Here is a 20,552-nt window from a genome sequence, read left to right on the forward strand (position 1 = left end):
AAATGCTTTGAAAACCTTTGATCTAGATGTATGATAGTTATTTAGTGCGTCCCTTATTTTTGACCTGACCTGACTAGTCACGTCACCCCCTTCTCTTAAGCTCCTCTACGTGTGTGTTGGTGTGGGGATTAGTGGATGACATCATTATGACCTGACCTCATGTTTAATAAGGTCACCCTGTATATTTAAGCCTCTCTTTGTCCATGTAATCCAGTTGCCTCTGAAGATGTCTTGAATAAAGACGAAAGCTAAGGTGCTCCGTTGTTTCCCTTTTCCCGTGTGATTTTATCAAGATTTATCTTATCCACGTTTTCATTGTGGATCTACATGAAATATATATATGCAAGTAAATCACTGTAGGTGCGCGTGATCTAGGTATATGCTGATAACAACAAGGAAAGACGAAAACACGAAGTTCCCAAGTGCTTTCGTGTAATTCACATCTTCAGGGGTGGGTACAGACTGTACCCACCCCTGAAGATGTGAATTACACGAAAGCGCTTGGGAACTTCGTGTTTTCTTCTTTCCTTGTGGTTATCAGCATATATATATACAGTCAACCCTCGCTTTACGAGGTCCCACTTTACGTGTTTCCACGTTTACGCGGTACCCTGCCGAAACCGGAATGCTCACTTTCCGCGGTGTGTGTACCCTTTTACGCGGAGAGCGGCGCGAGCAGGGTGCGCAAAAGGTCGCCCAGTCATCAAAACATTACCGAGTTCTTCTCCCGCCACCCACCACAGCCGGCCCAAGTCAGTGATAGTGATAATGATAGTGAGGATATGGACTTATATGGACTTTGAGAGGTTTGACAAAGAGGCCCTACAAGCCTCTGTGGTGAATAGTGATACAGGTGAGGGCCAATAATCTGCCCTCTGCCTCGGAACCAACCGCCCATCCCCGTGTACCCAGCCATCTTTTCTACTAATGTAAGTGTTAAAAAACCTAATATTATTGATATTTCTCTTAATTATTAATTGTGTGTGCATACCATCATAAAATTAAGAAGTTATTTTTACTACAACGTAGGTACTGTGTCTGAAAAAGTGGAGTTTGGGGGTCGGCCCGATCTCTATTTCAATTAATCCCATATGTTACGTTGTTCACTTTACGCGTTTCTCACTTTACGCGGGCCGCCGTGGGTTGAATTAACCGCGTAAAGTGAGGGTTCACTGTATATGCCCTTACGAATACAAAACTTTTTTGTAATGGAAATAGTTACTCAAGGGAGACTGAAGGGGACCAGGGGTGAGCAGCAAATCATCTGCAGAAGTCGCACTCTGGTAAAGACGGTTCCCAGTTTCACCTTCCATGTCATAGCCAGCCTGGGAACAACAATAAACAAAATACAAAGAAAAATGCATTATGAACTCAAAATTCTTTCTTGAAATGCTAGAAAATACGAGAAACATATAGTACAGTATACTGTACAGACTTAGCACACAAAATCTGGTTGTGAAGAAACAGGGAATGTGAAAGAAACATATATTTTTATCACTATGCTGTATATACATATACAGTATTGTATGTCTCTTTTCCACTAATTATGGTTTTTGTTCTAATGGTCCCCCCAAAATCTGCCTAAGGATAACAAAACGGATAAACATGAATAAAATGGTTTCACACAAGCTAGAGGTAGTGAATTGCATAGCAAAATAACAAATGCTCTGTTATGTTGTGAATGTGAGGCCCACAGCTATATAAGGACATAATTTCTAGGGAGTTTTTAATTAATATTTAAATCACATTTTATTTCATAACATTAATAATCACAATAGCTTACAAAAAATAATAATACTGAACTGTAATATTCATCTCATGGCTGTTCGTCAACTGACCAGTGAGCACCGAATGCCATGGATCAAAATCCATTTTTAAAACGTTTATGACAATCAAACAAGAAGCATGTTTGGTCATAATAACTGTAGTAAGACATAAAATAATTGCAAATGTAGTGGTGATGAATGATGTATTCAGAGGCATGTGCATGATCTCACCCCATTACCATTCATTAACTGTTGTCCTTTCAACACACCCATGTCATTAAAGAATGTCTAATTTCACCAATAACATGACTCTCGTTTGCTGTTTCTTAATTCAAGGTGTGCTTGCCAAGGCACTGGCAAGTCTATTATACATGATTTATGTCAATTTCTACAGAATTAATTATGCACACACACAGACACACACATGTAAACAACTTTCACTACAAGAATCTCTATGCATCTAAAAGATTCTAGTAGTTGAGCATGTGTACTGTATTTTTTATTTATTTTTTCCTGGTGAACAAGTACAATGTATTCTAAAATATGAAAAACTTTTACATATTTTAGGGAACCTGTAATATTTAATTAAAAGTATTTTAGACAGTTTACAGAGATTATATCATTGCTACTGCATCTTTTTATTACCATCATTGTAATTCTAGACAAATTCACATGCATGGTAAATCTTTATTTATTGTTGTACAGGGTACTGCATTTTTTATGCAGTGCAATGCAGTGTATTACATTACAGTGGTCCCTCGGTTAACGAACGCCTCGTTTAATGTAATTTTGGTTAACGAATTACCTTCCATAAGAATCTTCATTTCGGTTAACGAACAAAAATTTGGTTAATGAAATTCTTAAGAAAATGTTTCGACATGCTTTGGCTTGCTCACCAGCTGGAAGATTAGTCCGCCAATACAGAAATCGGTTCTAGGGCTTACATTCGTTAAAATTGGAGTAAATATCAAGAAGGTTATACTATTCAATAATTTTCCAAGTTTTATATTAAAATTTTTAGTAATTTTATCACTTATTTAACATAATTGCAGTACAGGGAACTAGTTTTTGGTGTGCCATTCAGCCACTTCACTCACACACCAAGGCCTCAGTTTGTGTGTCTGTTCAGTGGAGGAAATATCTTGCTTGTGGGTATCTTGAACACAGAGTATTTTTACGTTTTTACAGTACAATTATTGGTCATTCTGAAATTTATTTAACATATTAACAATATATAGTGCAGTGCAGTGTTGATTTAAAGAAAATAATCTTGAATTACACATAGTGAACTTAAAATTTTATGGGTGAAATGACGGCATCAAGCATGGGGTGATTTCTCTTCCACCCCCACTTCCTTCTCTTCTCCCTTCTCCTCCACCCCCACTTCTACTTCCCATTATCATCAACCAGGAGCCTTCTACATACACACCTCAAAGTAAGTGTACTTTACTGCATTTTTTTTACTTTGTATGTAATTTTCGGTGAGCTGGAACCCAAAATCCCATTGAAACAATGGTTTCGGTTAACAAAATTTTCGGTGAATGAAATTTTCAGTTAACGAACGACCTTCTGTAATGAATTGTGTTTGTTAACCGAGGGACCACTGTATATGTTTAATAATAATAATAATAACAGCTAATCTTTTGTTTCTACAAAGCACCAATTCCTCTAAAGAACTCACAAGTATTCAAAACACTACAGAGATAAGGACCCGAGGAAATAAAAAAAAATAAAAAAAAAATAAAAAAATATCACTAAAAGAGACAGTTCAACCTTTGTCATTGATATATCCTTAAGTTGTAACACCCTGTAGTTCTCCATTGTCCTCCCCTCTTTAGGATTATAAGCTCTCAAAAAAAGAAAGGTCTTAAGTTGTTTCTTAAAGGCCACCACAAAGGTCACCTGCTTCATGGATGTAGACAACCGATTGTACAATCTGGGTGCTGTACAGAAAAAAGGTCGGGCAACAAGAGAACGTTCCTGTACTGCTCTAGGCTCCTCAAGGCATGAGGGATCACCACTGCTATGCAACTCATTTTGGAATGCATAGTCAGAGGATTTAGTAGGTTGACCAAATACTTGGGCTCACCAAACGTAAGTGTCTTAAAAGTCATTTGGCAGGAGTTTGAACTCTATTGAAGCTTTAATTTCTTATTTATCTTTTTTAAGCCAATGCAATTCGATCAATAATAGGATGGTGGAAGACCCTTGTGGGAGAGTAAAATAAGCCTGGCAACCCTGTTCAATACAGTCTCTCCTCGACTTACGACATATTCGACTTATAACAACCAGGACATACGACCGCCATGGTTGTATAAAATATTTTTCACATTACTGTACGTATTTTCGAGTCCCGACGTTTGGTCGTAAAGTGACGCCGTACAACAGCTTGGGCTGGGCCGCCTCGTGGTGTACAGCATCCATGTCGTGACCCGCTCAGTTGGTGTTTGGCCGTCGTTGTTGTTAGTGATCGTGCTGTGTACTGACAAAATTTTCATTTGTAATTCCCTTTAAAATGGCTGGCAAGCGTAAAATAATAATAATAATTAACGGTTTATTGAAAGAGCTTGGCAGCCAGAAGGCTGAAAATATACAGTTACATATTCGTGGTGCTGAGAAGAAAAAGAGACAGTCAATTACTTTTGAGATGAAAATGAAAATAATAATGCAATATAAAAATGGATAAACGGTAGCAACCATTTTACGTAACCCTGGCTTCTCTCACTCAACGATATCAAAAATTTTGAAGGACAAGGAACGAATTCGTGAGGTAGTGAAAGATCCAGCACCTATAAAGGGAAGAATAATAACGAAAAAAAGACAAGGTCCTCTTCATGAGATGGAAAAATTGCTTGTGATGTGGATGGAAGATCACATACAAAAGCGTGTACCCTTAAGCCTTCTAACCCTACAGGCTAAGGCAAGAAGCCTTTTCGAAAACCTGAAGGAGCAGGCAGTAGATGAGTGCGACCAAAACTTCACAGCAAGTCATGGGTGGTTCCAAAGGTTTAAAAAATGATACAATTTGCACAGTGTAAGGGTGAGTGGAGAGGCAGCAAGTGCTGATGTGGGTGCTGCTGAAGCTTTTACGGAGGAGCTAGATCGTGTCATCGTGGAGGGAAATTATTTGCCTGAGCAAATATTTAATATGGATGAAACTGGCTAATTCTGGAAGCGCATGCCAGAACTGACATACATCCACAAAGAGGCGAAAACCATGCCGGGATTCAAGGCCCGAATCACACTTCTATTGGGGGGGAATGTAGCTGGTTTCAAGGTAAAACCCTTCATGATATACCATTCAGAGAACCTAAGGGCTTTTAAACATGTCAGCAAGCACACACTGCCAGTGTTTTATCGAAGTAACAAGAAAGCCTGGATGACCCTAGTACTGTTTGAGGATTGGTTCATGAGTTGTTTCATTCCACGAGCCAAGGAGTATTGTCTGCAACAAGGGGTTGCCTTCAAGATTTTATTAACTTTAGATAATGCTCCGGGACACCCACCACACCTGGACGACCTGCACCCTGATGTTAAGGTAGTCTACATTCCACCTAACACTACCTCTGTCATCCAACCCATGGATCAAGGTGCTATTGCAGCTTTTATAGCTAATTATTTACGTACGACCTTTGCTCAGGCCGTTGCTGCTACTGAAGGTGAGAAAACGCTCAGAGAGTTTTGGAAGGACTACAACATTTTGACATGTATAAAAACATTATTGCAGCATGGGATGAGGTTACAGAACAGTGTATGAATGGAATATGGAAGAAAGTCCTGAAAAGATATGTGAACAGTTTCAGAGGATTTAATGAAGATGAAGTAATTTCTGAGATTTGTAATAAGATAGGGGAGTTGGGTAAACAGCTGGAGTTAGAAATTGATAATGAAGAAGTTGAACAGTTGGTTGAAAGTGTAGCAGAAGAGCTAAGTAATGGTCCAAGATGCACTTGCTTGCTACAGGGAGATTTATAATGAAAAGAAAAAGCAAACTGTGCAGTCTAAATTGGACATCTATTTAAATAAGTCCCCCATTGCTGTCTCCTCACACCCCACCAGTGCTGCCTCTTCACTCCCTAAAGATGATCCAATACCTTCAACCAGCAAGTTTCCCCTGTACATAAATCTGTCTGAAGAAAGCGACATTGATGACCCACCCAGCCCTGTCTCCTCCTCTGCTTACTGCTTCATCCAATTAATATAGTCTCGATCAGTGGCAAATCCTGACCTAAGATCTTGAGCATGCTGTACCAAGGTGGTTTAACATTAAATACTATTTTGAGATAATATGAAAATAAAAGCTTTCAAGTAGGCCTGTGCATGCCATTGTATTATTAACTTAGCCTGCTACCTATTATCTCAATTAAATTTAAAATACAGTAGCCTAAAAAAGGAAAGGAAAAGTATTTGAAAAGTGAAATAAATTAAAAAACAATTTACCTTGTAATTGTATTTTAGTATATAAAAGTGTACAAAAGTCTTACCTTTCTCCTTCTCCTTGGTTTCTTCTCCCCTTTTCTTTCCCTTATAAACGAACTCCATCGAGTCCATCCTCCTATTTTTTTCAATAAATTTTTCAGTCACTTCTTCATAAAATGTATGCTTTATTTTCAAGTGCCCAAACAGAGTTTTTTCAATTGACATCAACGCTAAGGATGACAGTCTTTCCTGCCCTTGTGTGCTTCTGCAATAGGTCTTGATTATTTTTAAAGCAGAAAATGTCCTTTCTGCAGTTGCATTTGTAGCAGGTATAGTGACAATCAACTTCGCAAGTTTATACACTTCAGGCATTCCCAGATAGAGTTTAGTTTCATGCATGATTTTCATCAAATCGAAAACAGGCTTACCTTTGAACTCTGGGGAAACGTAAAGAACATTTAACTCATTCTTCAGCCTTACAGTATCAAAGAAAGATCCATACTGCTTCTCCAAACTTTTCACTGTACAGTCAGGAAACTGCTTACAATGTTTTTTCAAAAATATTGCTGTTCAGCAAAGAGAAGAATTCGAGCTGTGTGACTGTCTGAAACCTATCTCTTAGTTGAACTAAAATGTTATCCAAGATTTCATTGAACAGAGCTCTGCAGCCTGCTTCTTCTAACTGCTCACTTCTGGGTCTTTTATTTGGGTTTTCATCACTTCTTACTGGAACACTTTCCTGAAAAATCCTGTCGAAGTCGTCTTCACGAATATTCTTAATTTTCCAATCAGCTCTTCAACCTTTTTGGAGCAGTAGGCAATGTCCATTCCTTTTGTTTGAAGAATGTCGAAAAGAACATCCGTGAAAGAAAACACCGAGGAAAAAACATTCAACAGGAAGCGAGTCTGGAATTTCTGGAGGAAAGACAAAAATCCTTGGCCCTTTAAAACACAGTCATCATCCCACTCTGCAGATTGATCAAATATGTGATGGAAAAATGAGGTCAATTGGTCATCATATTCTTTCACGGTGTTGACCAGTCTTGAAGAAAAATTCCATCTTCTAGGCGCTACTCTGGGTAGTTGTTTCTCAAGAAAAGCTTGAAGGGCAAATGTTCTCTTTGAAGACTTTGAGAAAAATGCTGCTAAACATGAAAGTGTCTGAAAAAAATTTCTACATTTCGAGATGTTTTTGCCGATTGCTGAAGCGTCAGATTTAGCAAATGGCTGTAATAGTGCACAAATATAGCACACGGGTGCAGTTCCTGTACCTTATTATTTAAACCGTTTTGTTGACCAGCCATAGCAGCGCCGTCGTATGCTTGAGCAACAAGAGATGCTATGCAGTGCTAGATCTTGCATGGCACCCATAAGCTCTTAATTGTAAATTATTTTTATACCTGTACTTGGTTGTTTTGGAAAACATGGAAGGTATAGAATTTAAATAGTCTATGATGTGATAAATGGGGTGAAAGTTATTGGAAGTGAAAAGAGAATTCAAGGGTCTGTGTGATGACATACTGATACAAAACAGGAACAACAATGGATAAATGATTATAAAATCACATTTCTAGCAGGATAAAAATCCACAAGGCTTAATAAAATTTGGCTTTTAAGTTACAACCAATATACAGTATGTATTAATTTTCCAAATTTTAATAGAGAAAAACACTTACACTCATTGAAGTGTATGGTCTCACTTCTGTTGGCGTCAAGACCCTCATTCCTCTGCAATATGAAATTTTTAAATCATTAAAGACTATACCATGATCAGCAAGAAATAGGAAACTACACGAGGAAGATAGGTAAAAAAAGATCTTGATTTGTATGAGAAATACCAGAGCCAAAATCCTATCACCCATCAAGCTTCTTTTTTACTCTATATTTCATCTTGATCCCAGCAGTTAAATGTGACAATTAACAAATTAACCCATTAAGGATGTTGACACACTGATAATGTCATGAATGAGGGACTTCTCCTGGCCTACTGCTTTATAAACCAGCTTATTGATAATGATATGTGAATATGTCCACCGAAGGGAAGCCCAGGGCAAAAATCAAAAGATTGGCATTCTCTCCCACAAAAACTTCAGGGTCTTAAAAAGGTTAAGAATGAAACAGCATTTCTGGGAATTAGCAAATCAGCTGCCACACACTGCATGTACTATCCATTTATCCATTTATGGTAACTGAGGCCCAGTCATAACTGTAATCACATGATCAACACTCCTATCCAGCCAACCCCAGTGAAGTATCATAGAACGGACAGATATCAAGCTGTTATACTCAGGCTCAGTTACAATCAATGATTTTAGGATCAATCCCAATTTTGTATCCTAATCCTATACAGTCAACCCTCACTTTACGCGGTCCCACATTCCGCGTTTCCACGTTTACGCGGTGCCCACCGGAACCCAGGATGCTCACATTCCGCGGTGTGTGTACCCCTTTACACGGGTGAAGTATAATTTTATATTACAATAATATTCTATCCTAATTCACTTGTGATGCAACAGTTTTTTTAACTGAAAACCATTCGAAAAGCGATTACAGTAACATCTTTTGAACGAAAGAAAGCGAAAGTCATTGTTTTCGTCACGATTTTATCCCACTTTCCACTGTAATATGTACGTCATTTCAGCAAAAATATTACACTTCCGTGAATGTAGTATATCAAGCACAGTATGAATAGAATATCATTGTAATATAACAGTATTTTAACCGAAAACTATTAAAAAAACGAGTAACATCTCTTGAACATTGGAAGGTGAGGTAAAGTCTTTTGTTTTCGTCATGTATTTTATCCTATTTTACATTGAAATACATCACGTTTCAGCAAAACTACTATTTATTTCTGAGAATATATTCATTCAGGCACAGTTTAGGTAAAATATACATGTGCTGTAACATTTTTTTAATTGAAAACGAATCGAAAAACACGTACCCTCTAGCCCTGTTCAAGGACAAGACTGGGAGGAGCTGTTTGGTGCTTAAGATGATGACAAGGAAAATGATTTTGATGGATTTTAATGAAAATATTCAGAAAGACCCTGGCACTGTCAAGGAAAGTGGCTGCTGAAGGCTTCCAGGACATGGCAGAGGAAGAGATTAGGGAGCTAATTGAAGAGCACGACACTGAGCTGACCGAGGAGGATCTACAGGAGTTAGTAGACTCAGGCAAGGAAGAGGAAGCGAAAGGGATAGAGGATGAGGAAGAGGAAGAGCACCAAGAAATAATGTTGGAGAAGTTGGGGTAGATGACCAGGAATATTGAGGCACTAAAAAACCTGGCCTATAGTATGGACCCCTCCATGGTGCGTGCCCTGAATTTCATGCAAGGGATGGATGACGGTTTTGCTCCATACAAAAACATCATGGAAGAAATGAAAAGAAAGAGACGACAACTCCCCATCACCATGTTCTTTGATCACCGAAGGAGAGATTTAACACCATCAATCACTGGCGGCAGTGAGGAAGCAGCTGAATCCACCGTCGCCCCCACTTCACCACCCGTTATGGAATTGAGTGACGATGAGCCCGATGGTCCCCGTCCTGTCGCCGAGGATAGGTACTGTACAGTAAAGTGAAATTTTTATCTCTTTTTTTTAATAGTGTTTCTTGCCATGTTTATTGTTTGTAAAAATGTACAGCACAGTACAGTTCAGTACTGTACATAGGAAGTGGAGGTGCAGTTATTCACAAAACATTTGTGTTTGTTGTCGGCAATAGTGACGGTGAGGAGGTGGAGGGGGCGGAGGAGGGAGCGGAGGGAGCGAGTTGGGAGGAGTGGTGACCTTGGACGCGGAAGGAGGGATGAGTGGAGATGCCAGCCAGTACATTACGGGTGTATTAATTGTTTTTATAGCTATTTTTGCATTTTAATATTAAATACTGTACACTACGTTTCAACGAAACTACCATTTATTTCTGAGAACATGGGAATGTAATATTTTTGCTGAAATGATGTACGTATTACAGTGGAAAGTGGGATAAAATTGTGACGAAAGCAATGACTTTCTCTTTCTTTCGTTATTCAAAAGATGTTACCGTAATCGCTTTTCGAATGGTTTTCAGTTGTGGGATTATAAGGCTAATGATAGGATAGAATATTATTGTAATACAGTACGAGTACAACAGTTTTTTAACTGAAAACCATTCGAAAAGCGATTACGGTAAAATCTTTTGAATAACGTAAGAAAGCGAAAGTCATTGTTTTCGTCATGATTTTATCCCACTTTCCACTGTAATATGTACGTCATTCCAGCAAAAATATTATATTTCCATATTTATTTCTGAGAATATGTATATTCATTCAGTCACAGTTAAGGTAAAATATACTTGTGATGTAATATTTTAATGAAAATACGGTATAGTAGTTTTCTTTTGTTTCAAATTTAATTAACAAAGATTGATGTTTCAAATGTAATGAACAAAAATTTATGTATAGTATCTATAAATAAACTTTAATAAATGAATACTTTATGTTTTACATCGTCCTGTGCTACCATACCATGGATTTGGCTACTTTGGGCTTGCTATGATGACGCAAGAGATCTGCCCTGGCAACTGTACCGACACTCACAGCTGGTGGTGCGTTGGTGCATCATTTCCATTGTTTACTGGTAGTTACTGGTAAATATTTTTCAACCTAACGAAACTATTACCTGTTTAGAGGTCGACCCCCAATTTTTTGCCAAATAATTTGGTCTTAAAAACTCGAACTACACACAGGTATATACGGTAAATAAGGACATGGGGAGCCAGGATTTTTTTTTTTTTTTTTTGGAGAGGGGAGGGGGCAGCAAAAATACGCGGATTTTTAACATCCACAGGTATCTCTGTTACGTAAACCCCGCGTATGTTAAGGGCCGACTGTACAGCAAAATGAGGATACACCTTAATAAAACATGTTAGATATCCTGTGGCAGCCATTAAAATTTTTCAGTAACTTACAAATTCCAAGGGTCCATTGAGGCACTCATAGAACGGTATGTTCTTCTGTGATGTGGCCTTGAACTCAGTGTGGCACTTTCTCGGGCAACAACTTCTTCTAGAACGCGTCTCTGAACTTCGCGTTCAATCAACAGAGCTAATCTGTAAATGTTTATAACAAATGACCTGATAACATTTGGATGTTTTATCAATAGTTTATCTCATATACAATTGTTATTTTGAGCCAATTTCTAGCAAGTATTCCTGCATAGATTTCAAGTTTTCAGCACCTACAATAATATAAGAGAATCCATCTTTAAGTATGATATAACTTCCCAATATGGTGTTACCTTTCATTTAGGATTTTTCTCACACTCAAACATTAGTAGCTGAATAAAATTCAAAGACAAAAACTTATTTGATGTTAATTGTTTTGTGGAGAACCACAATGTATTACCATTTAACTCCCACACGTCACAACCTATTACATCTCCTCAACTCTACACTGATGCTGTCAAGCCTTCTGAATCTAGCTGTGAATCTGAAGACTCCCTCAGATATGTGTCCTGTTCCTTCTGCACAAACTTGAGTGATAGATGGTGGAGGAAAATCATCAGTTTGTACAGCTCTATGAAGGCCTACTTACCACCATCATATGTCTCCTCAATGCCAACCTTACCAGTGCTGTCCAATACTGCTGATGCAGCCCCATTCAGGTCTATCCTGGCAGACCCTGCCCACTTTGTGCCTTCGCACTCTCCAAGTGCTCAACTTTTCCACTCATCGCCAACCACACCCGCTTCAGCCTCGACCTGGACCCCTGCCCTGCTTATAACTTCATAAAAATGGTGAATTTGCCTCCCTATTATATCCTAATTTTACAATCATGTTACCTAACACTTATGCTTCTACTTTTCTCAAATCTTTGGATACAATTATTGGACCAATCCCAAAACTTTTACTTTTCAACTATTCCCTAATCTGTCTCCTCATTTACTTGGGTATAAGCATGTGTAACAGACATTTATCCATTCCCACCTTGCATTTAACTCATACTATTCCTGAGTTTATACTTTTATATTCCCTTATTTGTTCACTTACTCTTAGTTGACAGATGCATACTGCACACTACACTATTCAAACACGTATCCTTCCCAGGAGCCATAAATAATTTCTCTCTCCTGTCTCCCAAACTCTTCCTACTGCATCACTTCTCTCCCATCTCCTTTACTTCTCCTACTGTATCATATTTCTCTCCTGTCTCTGTTACTTCTCCTACTGCATCTTTTCTCTCTCCTGTCTCCCTCACTTCTCTTACTGCATCTTTTCTCTCTCCTGTCTCTCTTACTGTATCTGTTCTCTCTCCTGTCTCCCTTACTTCTCCTACTGCATCTTTTCTCTCTCCTGTCTCCCTTACTTCTCCTACTGCATCTGTTCTCTATCCTGTCTCCCACATTCCTCCAGATGAATCTTTTCAATGGCAATAATTTCTTGGAATCACACTGAAAAACAAAAGTCAAAGGTTTGATTCAAACAGTAAGTTTACCTGTCTTCCTGCAAAAGGGTTGAGTCTAATGGAAGATGTGCAGGTCTCTCAACTCTCTGTCCATTTTCCTCATCTTCCGTTAATCCTTGAGATAGTCCTACACAGCCTTGTGGATCAGCCTTTGTCGCAGATGGTTGATGTATGAGCTGATCTTCTAGGTTACTATAATGATGCTTTAGGGCTTCAAGCTCACGAATCTGAAATGTAATAGTTATATTCCATATATACAATATAATGAAGAGATCAGCTGCATCCCTATCCTCAGGTAAGAATGGGATTAGAAGCCTAAAACATTTGGTGTTAAGACAAAAATTACATATACACTCAGAAATACACATTCATTTCATTGTGATGAATGCCTTGACAAAGTGATTAGAGTACCAGCTATGTATTCTCGTAATATTTATAAATGAAACAATTAAAAATTCTTGAGCAACCACATGGTTATCAACCTGATAATACATATATGTTTTTTGAATACAAAGTAACATTTGGAAGACCAATGTAAGGTGAGTGAACTACTTTATTGTATACAGAATATTTTTTTTTATGGTGCCATCTTCAAAACACTGAGGTTAGTTAAAGGAGCATTTTATCTTATCTTATTTTCAATGTCTCACTCCCCATGGGATCTCCCCTCTGAGGATAATGACCATGACACAGGCCCCCCATGCTATATCTTCTTTTATCCTCTCTATCCCTATTATCCCCTTTCCCTCTCTCTTTAATTTATGATATTACATTTCTCTGCTATAATGTACGATGTTCTCTGTCTAACCAAAGTACCTGCTACCATAACACTGTACAAGATCTCAAAAAAGTAAGTGTCTGTCCATAACACAAAAATCAATACCTTTTTTTTTTTAAACAAAGCAATGCACAAAGAAAGGTTCACATTGCAGTTTGTCTTCTGAAGAACAATGACTGAGAAGTGACCCATTCTCAAGATATGCTTCCCCAGTACATTGTGAGTACGAAAAACAAAGTTTAGCATTTCTTGTTCAGTTAAAACCTCCTTAGAAATCATATCCAGTGAAAGCAAAACATAATAAAATGTTTATGTGTACAGTGCAGTAGAATTAGTGTTGGTGTGACACTGAAATTAAAATCATATGTCTTGCTTGGGCCTCTTAAGTCTTGCACTGCATCATAAATAGTGGTGCAATTTCTTGGTAAGTTTCAATCACTATGATTTCTTCTAAGTATAGAATTATTATTGTAATGTATGCATTTTGCTTATTATGTTTTTATTGACATATAATCATTATGTACACTAGAAAATTAATTAAAATCACGTTTTGTAGCATTTTAAGACTTTTGAAAATATTTTTTTGTTGGAAAATATCTCGGTTTTTATAATGAAAGTCAGTGGGAAAATGGGATCCAATTTTAGAAAAAATAATTTAGGAATGGAACCCTTTTGTAAATTGGGAACTGCCTGCCCTGTACCCTATAATCTGGGCAAAATGATCAAAGCACCCAAATTGAGGACCCTGAGATTCTGAAACATACCAGACTTAGGGGAGAATTCCTGCCAAAAGAGAAAGTGTGAATGCAGAGCAAGATGAAGGAGCACCAACCCAACACTCCTAGTTCAGTTTCCTTTGGCCAAGTCCTTAGAAATGTACCAGTCATGAGCATTAGTGTCCCCTTTGTCTCTCTCAACACTTTTTTACTGATTAAAAATAAGTGGGGGTTCTTAGAATTTACAAGCATCATGACTGACTGAAGCTGGTGTGCCTCTTGATGAGGGACTCTCTCTGCCAACTCCTACGATATTTAAAGATTTTGGACTTCCCATTTCCACTTTCACTGCCAGAGGTTAATATGATAACATAATTGAGTGGTCTCCTGGACTTGCACATGATTATGACACTTTTCCTTTCCATCCTTCACTCTCACCTTGAAAGACTGTACATATAACTGGCACACAATCCAAAAGCTACTGGAACATAACTTCTACAGATATTAAGGGTTGACTGTAGTTATATATGTGTACAGTATATGCATCTCTTACTATTGACAACACAACATACATACATTGTTTCTCACTTTTGACCGTTTTTTATTTTTGTACTACTTATGGTTCTTTATTATTATCATTATTATCATTATTATTATTATTATTATTATTATTATTATTATTATTATTATCATCAATATTATTGTTATTATTATAAAAAAATTTGCCCCCCAGGCCCAGATGTGGGTCAGTGACCTGTGCCTGGGTATGTTAATCCCCATAAAAAAAAAAAAAAAAAAAAAAACATTTCATGCGGTTTTAACCCAATACAGGTGACCTCTAAATAATACATTTTTCTATTAATTTCATTAAAAAGCAACTACAAAAATAAATCCTTACCTTCTCAGTGATGCTGATATTAGAATTGTCGCTATTCTCCCGCAATCTCAAAAGCACCTCATTTGCTCTTTCAACTTCAGTTTCTGGTGGTATTAGTGCACTTCCTTCACTCCTTTCCACGCCAGAGTACCACGTTGAAGATGCTTCTGTTTCATTACTTGGCATGCCATTATCTCCTACACTAGTTGCTGGACATCTGCTGACATTATTTTTTTCAGTTTCATGCTCCTGAGGTTTACTGCCTTCCATGTTCCCATTACCAGAAGAACTATTATTGTTATCTGACTTAAAATTATTATTATCTATTTCAGAAGGGCATGTATCTGGGTTTCTTGAAGTGTTAATAGATGAAGCACAGTTCAATTCAGGGGCAAATTCATTTACAGTCACCTTGCACAAGTAAGAACTGGAGTATTCTCTTTTGTCTTCATCATCTAAATTAGTGTTAATATTTTGAAAGCCTATTCTAAGCTCATGTGCACCTCCTTTTTTAATTGGTGTAGACGTAGCCTCTAAACTTACTGCAGGTGACCTTTGTGGCTGGAGAGGATCACCGACTTGAAGGATGGGTGATGTAAGAAGAGCAGCAATATCAACAGTATTAGATGCACCTTCAAACTCACTGTTATTTTCAGGAGATAAAAGCTTTTGACCTGGATGGCTGACATCCTTATCATGAGCTTGAAAGGCCTCAGAAACACATCCAGCATCACTGGCACTAGGAGATTTGTACACAGATGCACACATATCAATATCATCTCTCTCAAAATGTGATACATCATAAGCTTTTGCATCTTCTTCTTTAGGCACTTTGGAAGCAATGTCATTTCTTTCATCAACAAAGGCACCATGAGCACCTTTGCTTAAACTATCTTTATCCTTTTCAGTTCCTGAGTGAGGCACATCAAGAGGTAGTGGAGACAGGGGTGAAGTCAGGTCACGAGGGTCAGGGGAGAGAACAGAGGTAGCAGTATAAAATGTATCTGATGCAGGAGTGGAATTGACTGAATTTGAATCGGCAGCAGAGTCTTCTTTCTCTCCTACCAATGGTAGCGTTAAGCTAGAAAATATATAAAGATATCAATACCTCAGAGGACACAGTGCTATTCTTAAACTTCAATATTAAAAAAAAAAAAAAAAAAATCAATTTGATAATATACAGTACTCATCTCAAACATAGGTGATTAAACATGATCACAAAGACTACAAAATATTTCTGTACAAAAATCTAGAATGTAAATTCCTTTGACCAACAACTGATGAATTATTCACTGATAATTCTATTTATGTGCGTTTAAGATCTACTACATTTCGAAAAAGAAACCACAGAGTCTATCTGTCAATATAAGACTGAAGAACATTAACTAAATCTAAGTTTTCGAATCTCCATTGAGAATCTGCTGTACAAAATTAAACCCAAATCATGACCTATAGAGGTATGACTGTGCCATGGATGCTCCAGTTCTCTTTTTCTGCCTGTTGCTGCTGTTGCTGATATGGGACTGGTACCTGACTGCAAGATCAATCAATGAAGCAGAGTACTGACTTCATATCTGAGGGTTGGAGACCACAGTCCTTCACTCTAAATGTTCTCGGGCTGTTTTTACCAATCCTCTAAGGAAGGGATTCCCAAGCATTTTCCAGTGCAACCCCGTCTAGTACTGTCGCCTATTCAGTGTGAACCCAAGTCATTACATCCAGTCTACTGTATATATGAAGATCCTTAAAGTAAATACAGACATATTGATATACTGTACATACTTAACTGTAAAAACAAGTAAGGAAAATGTATTACAAATTGAGAAGCCCAAAAGTAAACACTGTCAGAAACAGGCTACAACTTGGTCATGTTTATGTGACATTATATGACCATTTAACAATCTATACGTGGGGATATAATTACAAGGTTAAGCAACACAATATACAATTTTCTTAGTTACATCTCTGTCATACTGTACGGATTTTGTATGTGACTTGTGTGCATCACCAGATAACTAATTTTCATTACAAGTTACATCAGCCATTATTCATATGCAACATGTGTGTACAGGTTGACAACCCTTTATCCGAAATTCCGAAAACCGAAAAGCTCTGAAAACCTAAAGTTTTTTTTTGTGGGGCATTTTTTTTTTTTAAAACAGGAATTAGCCCACCAGGGCATAGATCACTGACCCACATCGGAGCCTGGGGGGCGAAAATGTAATAGAAATAATAATTATAATAACAATAATGACTCATAGTAAATAAAAATTTTATTAAAAATACACCAAAATAAAATAATAATGATAACAATAATAATAATAATAAAAAATATAATAAAAATTAATAATAATAATAATAACAATAATACTGTAACAAAATAATAATAATAAAGAAATACAAGAATGAAAAAAGATCAAAAGTGAGAAACACGACCTAGACCTATGAATTATTATTATTAATTATTATTATTATAATTTTTATTCTATTTTTGCCCCCCAGGCCCCAATGTGGGTCAGTGACTTGTGCCCGGATGGGCTAAAAAAATAAAAAAATAAAAAAATAAAATAAAAAAAAAATTCTGAAAACCGAAAAATTCCAAAATCCGAAATGTCTCTGGCCCCAAGGATCTCGGATAAGGGATTGTCAACCTGTATTATCATTTAATAAATTTTCTGTTAACTGGGGGTATAATTATGTGTTAAAACAACAAAGCACACAATTCTCTAAGTTTAGTTTTGATATACGGTTACAGTGATAATTTTTTATAAATACTGTACCATTGACGAGAAAGCTGCCTCACAGACTTCCAAATTATATCAGATCCTTAATAGCTCGATTTTTAACCCCTTAATGTCAATTTGATAAATAACCCAAAACATTGATATGTCATCATAGATGGCAAAATCACCCTTGCCTCAGTGTCAGCCTGCTATTTCTAGGACAAAAAGAGCCACAATGTTTTACATCTGTTTGAACAGAAACTGAACAAAATCCAAAGATTCAGTAAGCAACCCAAGGAATCTATCATTGATATCTGCTGCCATTTTTTGTCTGCATCCATGGGAAGTACAGAGTGCATTGAGCTGAGAACAATTCAAAGGTAGGAGTGTGAATTTTCTACAGCATAATGTGTCATCAGCATTCGCCTTACCTGGACTGACTTGACTTCATACAAGAAGAGTAACTGCCATTATTCCCTTGACCATAATTTGTGGTCCCGACTTAACGAGACAGCACCTGTCAGCCACGTCCTTCAGTCCTTGACACCTGGACTATGAGCTTAATGGGACCCCATCGACTCCATGACCTCTGTGCCATCCCTTATGATGCAATTTAGGGGAATTTTAGGAGTATTTCTGACTTTACTTTGTATGTACTTTTATGTGAGCTGGAACCAATTTCCCAAATAATGGATTCGGTTAACGAACGACTCTGTGGAACGAATTGTGTTCATCAACTGAGGGACCCATGCTCGCACGCACGCACGCATGCACGCACACAGTATAATCTGGGTTTACGCGGTCAATTAAACCCATGGAGGTCCGCGTATAACGCAAAACGCGAAAATAAAATAACAGAACATATGGGATTAATTGAAATAGAGACTGGGCAGACCACCAGACTACCCTTTTTCCGACACAATACGTACGTTGTAGTAAAATTAACATCTTAATTTTATGATGGTATGCACACAATTAATATTTAAGAGAAATATCAATAATATTAGGTTTTTTAACACTTTCGTTAGCAGAAGAGATGGCTGGGCAGATGGGGATGGGGGGGGGTTGGTTCCAAGACAGAGGGCAGATTATTGGCCCTCATCTGTATCACCTGTATCAATATCCACCACATGAGGCTAACGGGGCCTCCTTGTCAAACCCCTCAAAGTCCATATCCTCACTATCACTGGGCAGGCAAGGTTAAATAGACCAATCACAGCGTGCGGCGGAGGGGGTGCGTGGGTGGTAAGGATACGTGGCCCAATCACAGTCCGCGAAGTCATCGGCAGGAGTCTGACGTCAGCGACCAGCCGCTTGCCATGTAAATTAAGGAATGTACCGCGTAACTAATAATTGGCGCGTCTGGACAGGTGCCGCGCAAATGGCCAAACGCGTATAAAATATCCGCGTAAACCCAGACTATACTGTGTGTGTGTGTTATATTTCACACAAAGCCTGTTCATTGAGCTGATGGCGCCGTGGACCTCATTGGGAACTGCCCGTGCTTCGTATGTGGTGTCAGTAGAGTTTTACCGAATCCAGCTGGTATGAAACACGAGGTACCATATATATACAGTGCTTCATTTTTAGTCCATATAACACGCGGACTTTGAACATATAATCAACGACCTCACCAGCCAGGAATCAAACCCTCGACCTACTGGGTGGGACTAGGGAACGCTACCGACCAACCCACGGCCCCATCAGCTTGATGAACAGGCTTTGTGTGAAATATAACAGAGTCTAGGACTGCTTTTAGTGTCCTTGTGGGTTGGTCGGTAGCATTCCCTAGTCCCACCCAGTAGGTCGAGGGTTCGATTCCTGGCTGGTGAGGTCGTTGATTATATGTTCAAAGTCCGCGTGTTATATGGACTAAAAATGAAGCACTGTATATATATGGTACCTCGTGTTTCATACCAGCTGGATTCGGTAAAACTCTACTGACACCACATACGAAGCACGGGCAGTTCCCAATGAGGTCCACGGCGCCATCAGCTCAATGAACAGGCTTTGTGTGAAATATAACAGAGTCTAGGACTGCTTTAGTGTCCTTGTGGGTTGGTCGGTAGCTAAGGTGCTCCGTTGTTTCCCTTTTCCCGTGTGATTTTATCAAGATATATATATAAATGAACATCCTTACCTGGACTTTCTTAGTGCATGGTTAGCAATACAGTCTTCAAGATGGCTTCCAACAGGAGTGGTGGGTTGACTGTGAGTATGGAGACTTGTTTGTGTTGAAATTTCACAAAGATCTGTTGTCTCTGTTAACCTCGACATCTGATTTAAAAAAGGCCATAGTCAATCAGTGGTACAGATAAATATTACAACATGATTTAAACTGACAGTCCAATACAAGAATACCTAACTATTCGCAACCCTGCTTATCTGCAACTGTTATTTTAACATACCTATTCGAAACATTTTTTTTTTTTCATAAAAGAATTGAGCTTTTGTGAGTGAAGTGAGCACTGTATCTTTGAAAATGTCTGGCAAGCATTTTGTTCACCATATATGAGGCCAGGATGAAGGCCACACCACCAGTTCCCACTCTTCAGACTCCCCATTGTCTGTGTGGGACTCAGGTTAATGTCTCCACTCCACCTTAAGAACCCCTTTAGCCTCAAAAGGGACATATGGTAGTGACCAGACATGTTTTTAATGATGTGGTAATATATTTTATTTATTTATTTTTATTTATTCCGGGATTAGCCCATCAGAGCACAGGTCAATGACCCATATCAGGGCCCGGGGGTGAAAATATTATAATAATAATAATAATAATAATAATAATAATAATAATAATAATAATAATAATAATAATAATA

General features: G+C 38.0%; 1 protein-coding gene across 3 annotated transcripts in view; it reads right to left on the reverse strand.

Moving 5' to 3' along the window:
• LOC121880043 (kinesin-like protein Klp98A) overlaps positions 1-20,552 on the reverse strand; it is a 174,864-nt gene that overhangs the window by 36,806 nt on the left and 117,506 nt on the right. For all 3 annotated transcript variants that reach the window (XR_006091488.1, XM_042387036.1, XM_042387035.1), the window contains exons 15-20: positions 19,868-20,004; positions 15,026-16,085; positions 12,664-12,860; positions 11,139-11,279; positions 7,862-7,913; positions 1,223-1,325 (exon numbers count right to left, since the gene is read on the reverse strand). Coding sequence is in view for 2 of the 3 variants with exons in the window: in XM_042387036.1 (XP_042242970.1) it covers positions 1,223-1,325; positions 7,862-7,913; positions 11,139-11,279; positions 12,664-12,860; positions 15,026-16,085; positions 19,868-20,004 (1,690 nt within the window). In the remaining variant the exon portion in view is untranslated. The remainder of the gene's footprint in view (positions 1-1,222; positions 1,326-7,861; positions 7,914-11,138; positions 11,280-12,663; positions 12,861-15,025; positions 16,086-19,867; positions 20,005-20,552) is intronic.

Source organism: Homarus americanus, unplaced genomic scaffold (genome assembly GCF_018991925.1).
Source record: "Homarus americanus isolate GMGI-L3 unplaced genomic scaffold, GMGI_Hamer_2.0 scaffold30108, whole genome shotgun sequence".
Classification (NCBI taxonomy): Eukaryota; Metazoa; Arthropoda; class Malacostraca; order Decapoda; family Nephropidae; genus Homarus; species Homarus americanus.